Genomic DNA, 14911 nt, shown 5'->3' with positions numbered 1-14911 from the left:
GCCTCACCCACACACACACACGCCCCCAGCCTCACCCCCACACGCCGAGCCGCGGTGCGCCAGAAGGGCAGGGACCTCCAGTGCGGAGCCCCCAGGGGGCAGCTGCCTGGCACCAGCCAGAGGCCTCACAGTGCCCCATCGAAGGTCTGGGGCTCACTCAGTGCTGCGGCTGGAGGCTCGGGGCGCCTCGTCTGGGTAATTTTCTGTTTGGGGTTTTTTGTTTCTTCTTCCTCTTCAGTTTCACTTTCGCAGACATGAACCACCACGCTCGGCGTCGACTCTGTTCCAGCATGGAGCTCGTATTTCTCTCCTGGGGAGGTAAGCAGCAGAAAGAGGAGTTTGCCTCTTGAAACTTTGTTCTACTCTTATTTTAATTGCCAATTATTGGCTTTTAGATCCTATGTCAGAGCACTTTACCTCGCTTTCGCCTTTAAGGTTCTTACACAGTTTTGCCCTTTGAAGAAATTAGCTGGTGGGGAGGACTGAGGTCTCGGGAGTTAAAATGGAAATGCTAATGACTGTTCTATGGACAGTATGAGTGAACCTGTTTAACTTCAGAATGGTTTCAGTTTTCCCTCGGGAGACACCTGTAAGGTTCCAGGCAGCAACCTCTTTATTACAGGACCTCACACATGCACCCTGCTCTAATGTCTAAAAACACCACCAAGCCACCTCCCTTCAAAATGCCTCTTGTATCCCTTTCTAAGAGATGTAACATTACTGTAGGTGGACAACTAGTGTGAACCAGCCAGGCACTGATTTCCTAGATTATTTTAAAGGGATGAAAGAAATCAAAGAGAAGAAAAAAAAGAAATGAACAGTAAGAGAAGAATTTGGAAGGAATAATATAGTATTGCCATCAATTCCTTGAAAGAAGTATTCAATGTAGAAGTCTGTCTGGTACTTTGATGGGACGGGGGAGAAGGTAACTAACATTCACTGAGGGCCTGTTATGTACTAGGAGGATGTGCAGGAGTTAGAATTGAGGTTATGTTTATTGAGTATCAAGTATGTATCATTTAATCCTTATTAACCACACTGAAAGGTAGCTATTATGATCGCTATTTTAGATGAGAAAATGGGCTCAGAAACTGAAGCTAAGTAACTTGCTCAAGATCACAAAGTTAGCAGGGTACCTGGCTGGCTCAGTCTGTGGAGCATGCGACTCTTGGTCTCAGGGTTGTGGGTTCAATCCCCACACTGGGTGTAGAGATGACTTAAAAGTTAGCAAACACTAGAGTTGGAACCCAGGTTTGTGTGACTTTGTCCTCCACTCTGATCATGTTGCCACTGGTTGGCTAGAACGCAGATCGTGGAATATGGTCTTTAATACAAAAGTTTCTTGGGAAAAAAAATTAGGAAAGAGTTTGTTACCTGGTCCCAGTTTGGAAACCGCACAGAGTAAGTCATAGTTTATAACAGGCATTCCGTCTTCCCCCTGCTTCCACCCCACAGGCGGCGAGGCGGGAGGGGAGATGAGGAACTGTTTGACCGGCTGCGGGGGCAGTAAATATGACTTGTCCCCGGTTTCACTGGACATCTGTACCTGCGGGCAAGGAGATGCTCAAAACCAGCCTGTGACTGGACTGTTTGTTCATTTTCATCGTGAGGCTAACCGTTATACCTCTTTGGAGAAAAGGAAAGATTTCTCCTCGGCAGCCTGTAACTCCCAGCGGCAGCAGCTGGGTCTGTGTGGTTCACGGCCAAGCGCACGGTGCATGGCACAGAGCCCACGCGCCCCGGGTGCCCAATAGATGACCACTGAATGACAACATGAACCGCTAAGGAGACGAACAAACAATGAATGGTAATAAACCTGAATTCCGACTGTACTTATCTATGTCTTTTTCTGAATTCCAGTTTTAGAAGAGATTAGGTTATAACGTCTCCATAGCTCCACCAAGAAACATCCTGACAACTTTCATTTACATTTTCATTTGGAGCATGAGGCAACAAACAAACCCCTTTTTTTAAGTTTGAAAGCTAAGACCAAAACACTTTGTTGGCGCACTTAATAAATGAGTAGAGGTCTAATGCCTTTATGTCCTCAATTCTTCTGAGGAGAAATTGGTTTGCAAGTGCTACCCAGGCAGGATGAGAATAATAAGCATAGCTGATTCTTGGTAACCAACAGGCTCCTCTGCAATTGCAAAGCCTGGGCCAACCTCTCTGCAGGGCCGCGTCACCTCCCTGGTCAGCCCCAGGCTGGCAGCTATTTTCAGTGGGGTGTCTCCTGAATCCCAGAACACAGAAACGACTTTAGCATCTATTTTCTCAATTCTCCCAAGGCTGTCACATCCCGAATGCCAGATTCTAGACGCACAGGAGGAAAGTCAATTCACTGATCTTAAGGTGTGAGGACTTCACCCTCATGGAACCCCAGGTGAGAAAAGCTGCCAGAAAGATGAATTCCTTTAATGTTTAGCATGAGTAAAACAAAGTGGGGGGGGGGCGCAAATATCCTTAATATTTATGTATCTGTAAAATAAAGGAAAAACATTTTTATATCACTTCCTGATTAGGATTGTTTATTTCAAAGACTGCTGATATACTCATCAGGAAAATGGAGGATTGATAGTATTTCGGGATGGAGGAAAAGAGGTTGAGAGAACAGCATCACGAGGTACCTGGGCAAAATACAGCTTCAGCTTCTTCCCGTTGAAGTCCGTTTCGTTGAGTTCTATTCGTGCTCTTGCTGCTGCTTCGGGTTTGCTGAAATTTATTCTGACTCTTCTAAAGCTTTTAAACAACTGAAATGTCGCTTGGTCGTCATAGACAGTGAAAAGTGCTTCAAATCTCTCCTAAAAATTGAGGAGCAGCAGGGCAGGGGAGGTGGGGTGGGGCGGGGGGAGAAAGAAAACCTTTAGCCAAAGGAAATTTAAATCATTAAACATAAGTAACGGGATGGAACTCATGATTTACCATTTTTCCAAAAAAGAGTACTTTTCTTGCAGGTGGTACAAGAACAGGTAACCATTGTCATATGCTAAATTCTGCAACTTGCACTTACTTTAAAAGTAATTAACGTTATTAAGCATGGTATAGGTTCAAATTATAAAATGAATAAATGTAAAGTATTGTGAAATAAATGTAGGATACAAACAGAGATACAAACATGCCCAATCACAGAACAAGAACACTGTACCATTTTCAAGGCCCCAGTGTACCAGACTTGTTTCTCCCATCCCATCTCTACCTTCCTTCAAAGCAACCATTTCTGGATTTTGTGCTTATTATTCCCCTGCTTTTCTGTAGAGTTTTACATTTATTTGTATCCCTAAAGGCTTAATCACATTGCATGTATTCTTCTGTTAACTTTTTGTAAGCTTTCTTCCTTACATTTTGTTCCTAAGATTCTTCCTTGTTGCTGTAAGTCATTCCTTCCTGCTGCTACAGCCATACTGCGATTTATCTAGTGCTATTGGAATCTGGACCGCCTCGTATTTTCTACTACAGTGGTGCTATGAACATTCTTGCGCACATCTCTTGGTAACCAAATGCATGAGTTTCTCTGACTGGACATACCTATAAGTGGAATTCCTGGGCCTTAGAGTTGGCACATCTTTAACTTGAGGAGATAATGACCAATAGTTTCCCAAAGCGTTTGTACCAGTTTACTCTCTACCAGCAGATACATGTTCTAGTTGCTTCCTATCTTTGCCAATGCTTGATACAGACTTTTTATCAATGGGAGATAGAGACTATGAAATGGGCTCTGAAGTTTGGCTATCACTCACGTTTCTCTAAATAATGAGGTTGAGCCTCTTTTTTTTTTCTTTAAGATTTTATTTATTTGAGAGTGAGAGAGAGGGAGAGAGAGAGAGAGAGAGAGAGCACAAGCAGGGGGAGGGGCAGAGGGAGAAGCAGGTTGAGCAGGGAGCCCAATGTGGGGCTCGATTCCAGGACCCTGGGATCATGACCTGAGCTGAAGGCAGGCGCTTAACCAACTGAGCCACGCAGATGTCCCAAGATTAAGCCTCTTTTCATGCTTATTGGCCATCTGGGACTCCTCTAAATGTGATATGCCTGTATCTTTTGTCCATTTTTCTACTGGGTTGTCATTTTTTATTGAGTCATGTAAGTTCCATAGAGATACTAATTCTTTGTCAATTAAATGGCCATTAAATATTTTTTCCCAGCTCTTTTCATTGTGGGGTTTTTTCTTTTTCTTGAGAAATAGAAATTTTAAATCTGAATATTATTGAATTTATCACTTTCTTCCTTCTGTGTTTTCTGTGTCTTAAGAAATCCTTCTATACTCTGAGATCATATTGATGTTCTCCTGGGTTGCTTTCTCAAAGTATTATGGTTTTACCTTTCACACTTAAGTCTTTCCTCAGCACAAATGATGTTTATGTATCAGGCGCCCCCCTCCCCACCAGCAACCACTACCATTTTTCTATCACTCTCCATTAGATTGTATTTTCTAGAATTGTATATCCCAGCTCTGTCTGGAATGGCAGAGTTCCCTGAGATCTAGCTTCAGTGGAACATTTTATATAAATGTGCCCTTTTGACATCACTGGCTTTTAATTGGAGGACTTATTCCATTGTTGTGATTACTAATATTTTTGGATGTCTACCATCTTGCTTTATCTACTTTTCTCAGATTTTCTGTGTTCATAGTCTCTCCTTTTTTACCTTCTTTTCAACGGATTTTTCTCTTTTTTTTCCTACTTACCCCTCTGGATAAAATTTCTATGAAAGATGCTAATGTGCATTTAGCACCTTCTCTAAAGATGCATTATATCCTCCAGCCACAGTCCATCTTTTACAAAGGCAAAACAATGAGATCTTTTTTCTCAAGGTTCATTTGGGAATATGTCATTCCACAAAAATATCATTGTTTGGGAAAAAGTAAACTTGTGTGTGTGTGTGTGTGTATACATCCTAAATGTTTTGGGATAAAATAGAGCAGGAAAGAGGGAGTCATTTTTTGAGGCTGAGAAAAAAAAAATGGTCCTATTCCCATTTGTTAATAAATTAGAATAATGAGAAAAGCTAATTTCAATTACCAGAATAGCAACATTAAATTCTCTTTACTGGTCACTTTTATGCAAAAGTTTAATAAATGAAATGTAACAAAACAGACCTAAGAAAATTCTCAATACCTTAAGAAATACTCCTTCGGCTTGCCAACAGTAACATAATAAAGGAACCTGGAAATTAGCTTTGTTTTTGGTTTCTGTGAAGATCCTTCAACTATTTGTTGATACTGAAGTAAAAATAATCTGTTAACTTTTCTCACTTTGAATATTTTCCTACCACTTTGCAACACTTCTCAGTTTGACAAAATATAAAATGATTTGTGATCAAATATATATTCTTTTAATGTTCAAATATCCCTTATAATTCAGAAAACATCATCTGCTTAAAAATTATATTATTTTTGCTCATTCATTTAAAAAATATATATTAAGCAACCAACTGCATGTCAGACCTTTATGCTAAGTGCTGGACTTCCAACTTATCACAAGCTGCTTCAAAGGAAGGTGAACTTTAAGATCAAGTCTGTTTTTATTTATTATATATTCTCTACATATTAGAGTAATATGGAAAAATACGTATTATAGATATAGTAAGGACTTTCACCTAGCACATCGGTTCTTAAAAATAAATGTGCACAGGTAAATATATTAAATACTAATAATTACTAACACTTCTAGGCACATTTCAGAGTTTCCTCAGCGTCCATTTCAAAGATGGTTGGCTTTGTCACTTTTTAAAAAAAATTAGAATTGAGATTTTGTGAAATTACATTGCATTTAATTCTTGGTGGATGCTCACATTTTGAATACTAAGTGAGTATTAAAATTCCCACGTGAGATAGTTAAGAAATGTGGCACCTGGGTGGCTCAGTCAGCTAAGCATCCGACTCTTGATCTCCACTCAGGTCATGATCTCAGGGTCATGAGTTCAAGCCCTGTGTTCATGAGTAGGCCCAGCATGGAGCCTAGGAAGGAAGGAAGGAAGGAAGGAAGGGAGGATTGATCAATACTGAAGGCAGTGGAAATGGAAAGTAGGGAAGACCGAATTAAGCATGGTTTATATTTGTATTCTTTTTTTTTTTTTTTTGATTTTTTATTTATTTATTTATTTGACAGAGAAAGACACAGCGAGAGAGGGAACACAAACGGGGAGTGGGAGAGGGAGAAGCAGACTCCCTGCCGAGCAGGGAGCCTGATGCGGGACTCGATCCCGGAACTCCAGGATCATGACCTGAGCCGAAGGCAGTCGCCTAACCAACTGAGCCACCCAGGCGCCCTATATTTGTATTCTGTCAATCTGTACGTTAAACAATTTCCCTTGCTGAGGGTAAAAGGACCATGTATTTATTCCTAATTCCCACAACAATGAATTTTTTGTAGTTACAATAACACACTATCTCACAAATTAAACAGCTACTTGCTAATTACATCCTATTTCCTTTCAAGACATTTTTTTTCTCACTCCAGAAATCTACTGTAACTGAATGTAACAAGCAGGTGATAGCCATGGGTTCTATGGGTCTCTCTCTTCTAAATTCAAATATCTGTGAATGGATTCAGAATTATACAAAAACGAAGCCATGCAAAAGCCAATCAGTAAGCTTCTTCTAAGTTTTGTTAGACCCTTCTCTTTCTCTCCCATTTTCATGGAGCATAACACAGTTTGAGAAATGTGTGACTTCTCGCCGCGAGGCGCAGTACAGAATACGAATTAACGTGGAGGCAAAATGATCACTGTTTCCTTGTGAGGAACAACGTGAGAGCCCTTGGCTGGTAGCTCCACCCTCCTGTGAACCCACAGGTACCAAGAGGTGGATTCCTGAGGCTGCCCCTGACAACCCAGCGTGAGCACTACAAGGGTTCCGACGACTGCAGAGAGGTCATAATCTATCGACATGCGCTTAAAATAACTGGCGAGAAACAATTCATTTGAAACAAAATTATTACTTTTCTCCTTAAAATTGTTTTATAGAGAATTCACTTTTATATGTTTCTGAATTCTTGAGCGATATTAAAACGAACACCATCCTGTTAAAGGGTGATGCTTGCACATTTGCTTCTGACAAGAAAAGGAAGATCCCAGAAAATCCAAATCCCCATGGACCACTCTCTTTTTCTAGCAGTCTCTTAGTATCCCTTCGGGCAGTACATCTATAGGAATAAGACAGTTAATAGTGCCTAAAAATCAATTCCCAAGGCTTTTCCTGTTATAGAGGTTTTCCACAAAATATAGACCAGAAGTTGCCTTCGTATGCTGAAGTCACACATGCAATTAGTCAGCAGTAAAAAGGACTACAAATACTTTGCATCTAAAATATGTAAAGACGACATGTAACCAACAGCTTTCTTAGGAATTCCAGAAAAGTACTTTGCAGCTGGGTAACAAGCTGACTAAAGTCATGAGGAGAAGAGTAGAAAAGGACTTATGGGAAGGTTGGTTTCAGGGAGGTGAGGGCAGCAGCTAGGTGTGTATTTCTTGACCTTTCTGGAAACACCACTGCCCTATCCTCCATCCCCCATCCCAAAGTAGCGAAGGCGAGGCTTATCAATTTCACTGAGGAATAAATTATGAAAATGATTTTGCTGCACCCCTTTGCCTTGGACATAAGAGCCTGAAGAACCCACCATGTCTGCACGTTAAGAACACTCTCACTGTTGAGAAGCAGCAATGCTTCAATCCACTCAGCTGTGAAATTATCTTTGGAGTCCTACGGCAAAAGATTTTTCACATTCTCTGTCTGTAAATCCGAAATAGAAAATTCCATCTCTCCAGCAGGTTCACAGATGTCAGAGACGAGGCTTCCATTTCCACCTGGGGAAAGGCAAGTGCCTTTGGTTCTCCTCAACATCACCGCTGACTACCAGGAAGAAAGCCCCCAAACTCCTGGGCATGGTGAATTTAAAACTTTGATCATCTGAGTACTTATAATAGTTCTGGGCCCTACATTCAGAAGTGCCAGAGGGGAGCAGAACACACAGAAAATGTAAAAACCTTCTATAACTGTTCGCTCATAGCATTCATGTTGCCTTCAGTACCTTTCCAGATCAGAAAGAGGCATGAAACTGAATTAAAATTCAAGAAAATATGGGAGACTATCTGTTCAGTATTGATTTTTAGGTTTTAATGGTTTATATGTTTACAGATACATACTCTGTCTTATTGGAACATAAGTTCTTAGAGGGCTAGGATTTTCCCCCCCAAATCTAGGATAATCTTATACCATGTACAAGAAAAGTAGTCAAACCAATGATAAATCATTTTTGATGGTAACAAATTACAAACTGGTACTAGGGTGGGGATGGAAATATTCTTGATGGGGGAGTGTCGACTACATGGGTAGAGACTGTCAAAACTGACCAAATTGCACAGTTAAGATCTGTACATTTTACTGCAGGCCAAGTATCACCAAATTAAAAACAAAAGAAGAGGGGCACCTGGGTGGCTCAGTCATTAAGCATCTGCCTTCGCCTCAGGTCATGATCCCAGGGTCCTGGGATTGAGCCCCGTATCGGGCTCCCTGCTCCACGGGAGGCCTGCTTCTCCCTCTCCCACTCCCCCTGCTTGTTTCCTCTCTTGCTGTGTCTCTCTCTGTCAAATAAATAAATAAAATTTTTTTAAATGTTAAAAAAATAAAAACAAAAGAAGAAGAGGGAACACAAGATGGGGGACGGGAGGAGGCGGCTACTGGCGTGAGCTGTGGACCAGCTGTGGAGGTGGCCCCTGAGCCCTCACCACTGCTGAGTGCAGCCTGTGAGGGCCAGAGCGTTGCACACCAGTGTCAGCCCCTGACCTGGCCAGGAGCACAGCAAGGCTACTATTTCCATCTTCACTTGGGACAGCGCATCCTTAGTCACCAGTAGTCATCCTGGTTCTAGAAACTTCTTTTTTCTTCCATGGCTAGTTGAGAAAGATGCGAGTGTGTGACTGTGCCCTTCCAGAAGATGTGTGCCCGATGCAGAGGCCATGTTCAAGCAGGTAGGTGGCCAATCACCAGCTTCCAAACACCTAGAAAATAGTTTGTCCCTAGGAGGGGAAAGAGATCCACAACCACACTATCACACCTAATTGTGGCCTTAACAGTGAAGTTGGTTAGATGGCAGGCAGGGGCCCTATGTCTAATGAGATCCCAGATCTTGACAGTCCCCCAGCAGCAGTGATGGCCTTTTCTCTTTAGCCTAAAGGTTGGCTGTTTATTGAAAAGAGCAGAGAAGAAAGAGGAGCAGACTGCAAGGCCCCCTGGAGGAAAGGGCGGATGGAACAAACCTGTGGAGCGAGCAGATAAAGGAGAAAAGCAGACAATTCTGTCCTGCTCAGCATGTCCTCTCCTGCCCCACCGAGCACTGTGCTATTGGGCATCTTGCAGAGGCAGTCCGGTTACCGCCGGGCATTACCTAATCCAAAGACTCAAGATGGCCCATGAAACATTTCAGGTTTGTAAGCTCGTCCAGGTGCTGGAGCTTAAACATTGTTTTGATCCGAGACACCAGAGATGAGAAAAATCACACAAGTGAGTTCTTCTCTGGAAAACCATGTGAATTTCCCCAGGCACAAGGGAAACGGGGTCAGGCATCCAGACTGCTCTTCAAAGTACCCAGGCTTCAGTGGTCAAGGTCAGGATCATACATTAACGCACAAGGAAACCCATGACTCTGCTCTCCAAGATGTCCAGTTGAATCTTCACTTCCTCTTTCCTGGTCTCCCCATCGATGAAGTAGAAAAGATTAGGGAAGCCCAGGTTCGGCTTGAACTTCATATCCAGCCTCAAGCTTCTCGGAGTCAGGAGAACGGCGCGGGCCAGGCTACGGGTGCTCTGACGGCTCATCACCACGGTGGTCTCTTTCCTGTGACTTTGGTGATAGAGCACTAGCTTTGATGAACATACCAAACCTTCCTCTGTCTGAGAGGAGGACCCAAGTAGATACCATCCATTCCTGAGCAACAGAAGCTCTCTGCTCATTAGCTTTTTATCATGGGTAAAACATTCCTCTCTTCATCCAGTTAATAGAGACTGTTCCCTTCTTCAAACATGAGACCACAAAAGGAAGACCTCAGGAGGAATCCACAACCTGGACAGAAAACTTCAAGAAGGTCTGACAGCTTCTACCAACCATTTATCTTCTCAAGTAACAGGGAGCTCTAGAGCTAGACTGCCTGGATTTGACTCCTGGCTCTGTTATGTAGCTGTGTGACCTTGGGCAGGTTGCTTACGTCTGCTGTGCCTAGTTTCCTTACCCGTTCATTGAGGACAATAAAAATACCCACTTCACTGGGTTATTGTGGAGGACAGAGTGAATACTCACAGCTCTTAGAAGGACAAGAGTGGGTACTATTACTGCTGCTGACGGAAATAGGGCAGGGCTTTGCCACCAGCCCACTTGCTATTACGTGGTCACAAAAAATAGCTGCTCTTCTGTATGATGTGGATTCCCCAAGAAAGAGGTGAATGCACGGCAATGACACGGCATGAACCGGACGGCCCATACTGTGAAGGCTGCTGCCGGAAGGGTGGAATCCGCCCTTCCTGAGAGTCCTTTAGTGATTCAGATGCCCCACACTGCTGGAACAGTCACCTGGGGACATGCCCTCCCAGAAGACCTAGCTGTGCGGGGGGACACAGTGCACCACTGATTAATGACATCAGTGTCCATCTTCTCGGGATCTTCGGAGCCTGACCCTGACCTGTGACCCCCTGACCCTTCGAAGCAGAGACCGCTGCTTCTCTGTTATGACCCTGAGGAACTTGGGTTATTCTACTATGAACATGGGACTTGAGTTGAGGGCGAGGATGGCAGGAAATTTTTTTTTTTTTGTGGTTATAGCAGAATTCTCTATATTGAAAAAATACATAGTTTTCATTTCCCTGGCTTTTAATCTTTATTAATTTAATCTTTTTGCTTTGTTTGCTATTTCTTAAAATTAACTGTTTGGGGATGGCCTTGAAAATGCTTTGCTATGCATGTATTCATGGTGCCAAGCTAGCACAGGGGAATGAAAAGCCATTTAGGACAAAAGGAAATGGCTGATATGAAGTTATTAAAGTACAGAAGGAAAATGTGAAGCAGAAAGACAGGATTCTCTTTAATCGAGGTCAGTTATGCACAAAGATCAAGAATGTTCCATCCTTATGCTTGCCCATGTGACCTCCATCTAGACTCTTCCTCGCTGTTCATCCACACTCACTCATTCAATAAGGCTGGTCCTACCCTAGGTGCTGAGACTACAACAAGGACCACATACTGACTGTGATTTGTTCCAGGGTACAAGTTTGTTTTCTGGTGGTGTTTTCTTCAAGGACATTAGAGGGTGAAGATCATTTTGAAAGTTAGAGACCCATGTTTCCAAAGACAATGTAAACTTGAAAGAATGTCGCAAACAGCCATGGGAAGGAACTTAGGTGTGTTATTTGTTCTTTAAAAAGAAAAAGGTAGCCTTCTTCTTGCTGAACATTTAGTCTAGAAGCTTTTAGCCAAGTAAAGTAGGTACGTCCATGCTGATGGGGAGCAGGGAGCTGCAGTGGCCTGAGCAGGGTGTCAGAGTCCCAGTGGGGTGAAGAAGGTGGCCATCTGGGAGGCAGGCCATCTGGGAGGCAGGTTGGGCGCCAGAACCCAACAGGGTTAGGACAGTGTGCCCATGAGGGGCAGCCCAGCGCAGGGCGTGGGAGCTTAGGGAGCTGAGGAGGGTGCCTGTGTGGGAAGACTGCCAGAGCAGGGGAAGAGGGAAGGTATCTCAGCAAAGGGACAGGCTGACAGGGTGTCGAAGCCCAAGTGAAGGGAGAAGGGTAAGGAGGGAGGTCTGCGCAGGGAGGCAATCCAGTGTAGGGTCGTGGTGCCCCAGTGGGGTCAGGATGTGTCTGTGTAGGAGGGTGGCCCAGCACAGCATACTGGATCCCAAGCAGGGTGAGGATGACGCTGTGGGACTATCAGAACCTGGGTGGGGTGCAGAGGACTTTCACGTGGGGGGTTTGGGTGCAGGGCACTGGAACACAGGGAGCGTAAGGAGGGCGTCCACATGGGAAAGACGGTGGATGGTGGCAGTTATATGCAGAGAGAGTGACTGCATAAGTAAATAATAAGATAATGGAAGCTAGTTTTCTGTCAAATAGGAGTTAAAAACTTGGAACGGGAGAAAACTAGAAATGAATTCTTCCGTGCTAGACTGGAGCTGGAAGTGTAACTGGTAACACACATATGCATGTATCTAGATATTTCCTGGCTATGTCCACCGAGATGCCCAGGGATAGTGATAGTTAACTCGCACGCATATCCTGGTTTCTAAATAGTTCTCCACTGGAAGGAGTCAGGGCTCCTTGGAGAAATGCTGGATCTAGGGCTGGGGCAGGCAAGGTACAAGATAATTCTGGAATATCTTGTTGTGTTGGAGAGTTTAAGGTGTACTCAAAGAATGATGCGCATATGTCAAAGAGACACAGAGGCCATCTTGAAGGGGCCACCACTGGCTGAACCAGGGACAAATCACAGTCATGACAGTTAACAGGTAATAATGACCAAGGAAGAAGATCGGAAATCATGAATTGTACAGGTATAAGTAAATGATTATGTTAAAACTCTGATGGGGAAATAGGACATTTACAAATACCTCCCACAAAATAATTATTAATTACAAGGAGAAAGAGAGTAACTTGACAGTGGCCACACCTGGCAGACACCACCTTAGTCAGGGCTCCAAGTGAATTTTGTTGGGAGTAGGTCAAATGTCACCACCTGACGGGACGTAGTGACAAGAGCATCACTTCTGTGATATTCCTGCCAAAGACGCACAACCTGAATCTAATCCCGAGCAAACATCCCACAAGCCCAAATGGAGAGACGTGCAATAAAATAACACGCCTATAATCTTTGAGTGTGAATACCAAGAAAGACCAGGGGAGACTAGAAATCCTCCCAGACTGAAGGAGACTAAAGGCGTCTGACCTCTAAATGCAAAGCTTCAAAAGGAACTGGATTTTTTTATATAAAGGACATTATTGAGACAACTGGCAAATCTTGAATGGGGGCCTGAGGATGAGAAGGGTGTAATATACCGGTGTTAATTTACTGAATTTTGTGTTTTCTGCTAGGAGAAGGCCCTTGTTTGCAGGAAACACATATTGTAGTATTGGGGTGATGGCCATCATTGTTGGCAACTTAACCTCAAAACGGTTCAGGAAAAAAAAGTTCTTTGTACTCCCGAACCAGTAAAGATATTTTGGTATGTACTCCCAATATATTTTAATTGTGTATCTACTTATTTATATATATACACACATACATACACATACATACGTTAGACATGTTCTGCTGCCCTTATCTCATCTATAAAACTTGTAAAAATGGAATGTCAATCAGATTAGGAAAATAGAAAGGACACGGTTACCGAAGTTAGTTTATGAAGCTTCAACATAAATGTTAGGGAGTACTGGTATCCCGACCCCGTAGATGATGCGCCCAGTCTTATTCAGCACACACTTAATGAGCAGCCAGCTCAAAAGCTGGGCTCTGGGCCAGGCAGTGTGGTGGTGACACACGTGCCCATTCCCGAGCTGCCTCACTCCTGAGTTCTCTGCACCCACGGGAGCCCTGCTCTGGACAGATGAGGAATATCCACACATGGGTAATCCAGCTGTTTCTCAGAATCTAAGAGCCTTGAGTCCTGCCTTGATTTGGGGAATGGCAGATCTTTCCCAACTGAAATGAGATTATTGGGGGAAAAAAAAAATCTTTGATGCAGGATAGGTGCCTTTATATGTTGATAAACTAGAAGGCATTTTGACTCTATGTACACATTAAAGTTATTTGAATGATGGTAGGATAAATTTCAATTAAATTATAGGAAGCCAAGGATGACTCAGTATTATACTGGTTCTTTCTCATCATTCAGGTTTCTCAGGTCTCAGCTCAAATGCCACTTCTTCAGACAGGTCTGCCCTGACCACTCTCGTTAAAAATGACCACCCATCAAGTCACTCCCTATCCCTCTACTGTTTTATTTTCTAAACAGTACATATTCTTTCGGAATGGCTTACTCGGTTGCGTGTTAATTTTCCTCTCCCTATGCTCCATAAGGGCTGGCACCTTGTTCACCGTGGTCTCCCGAGGACCTGTAATAACCGTGGCTGGTACAGCGCTCAACAGACACTGCGTCTGTGCACCAAGCCAGAATGTGGCATCTGTAAACCCATGATGTCTAAGACCATGACAGCGAAGCTCCTTGTAATTCGATGATATCTGAATATTGCCGATAATCAGGATGCCTAGATTACCTAATGAAATGATTCAAAGTCCTTTTTAACTCTAGGTTTTGAGATAATGTATTCACAATGGAAACCAGAAATATAACTGAAGCTAAGTGGAGATAGCAACATTTCAAAAGCTCCTGAGATATTTGAAAATCCCTAAGTGTTATAATATACTGTCGTGTGTGGTCTGAGGACCCAGCGCGAGTCCATGAACTTTGCTACCAGTCCACGATAAGGCTCACTAGAGAAGTTGAGAAGAAGTGTCTAGAAACATTTTGGCAAGTTTACATTGCTGTGACATTAATCGGTCTGTGATAGTTTGAAGGAAAAACCTGGTCCTCCACTAAGCAGTGAGTTTGAGAAGCATCTGTTTATAGTTTATCCAGAAATTCACTAAAAAGTAGTAGAAATGTGAATGACCAGACTGGCAAAAATCTTAAATTCTGAAAATAGAAACTAATGATGTAATGTATGGTGATTAACATAATAAAAAAAAAGTGTGCCTTTGACTTACCGAAAAAAAAAAAAAAAAAGAATGTATCAGTGATGCTGTGCTGCAAAAGGAAGTCTTGCATGGCTGGCAGGAATGCAAACAGGTGCAGCAACTTTAGAGACCATTTGACAGTATTTGCTAGGATTGAAGAAATGCAACCTTACGAGCCAGCAATATCAGTCCTAGTTATATAC

At 43.0% G+C, this 14911-nt stretch overlaps 1 protein-coding gene across 2 annotated transcripts in view; it reads right to left on the bottom strand.

Annotated features, from left to right (window-relative positions):
* Nucleotides 1-6: 6 nt before the first annotated feature.
* RCAN3 (RCAN family member 3) overlaps nt 7-14911 on the bottom strand; it is a 31095-nt gene continuing 16190 nt past the window's right edge. For both annotated transcript variants that reach the window (XM_081817757.1, XM_006744713.3), the window contains 3 exons: nt 2628-2801; nt 1375-1546; nt 7-310 (listed from right to left, as the gene is read on the bottom strand). In XM_081817757.1, the coding sequence (XP_081673883.1) occupies nt 126-310; nt 1375-1546; nt 2628-2801 (531 nt within the window). In that variant the 3' untranslated portion in view covers nt 7-125. The remainder of the gene's footprint in view (nt 311-1374; nt 1547-2627; nt 2802-14911) is intronic.

Source organism: Leptonychotes weddellii, chromosome 4 (genome assembly GCF_054177405.1).
Source record: "Leptonychotes weddellii isolate Sample4059 chromosome 4, ASM5417740v2, whole genome shotgun sequence".
In the NCBI taxonomy this organism is placed as follows: Eukaryota; Metazoa; Chordata; class Mammalia; order Carnivora; family Phocidae; genus Leptonychotes; species Leptonychotes weddellii.
Note: the sequence above shows the minus strand (reverse complement) of the source record. Positions and strands in the feature narration are given on the sequence as shown.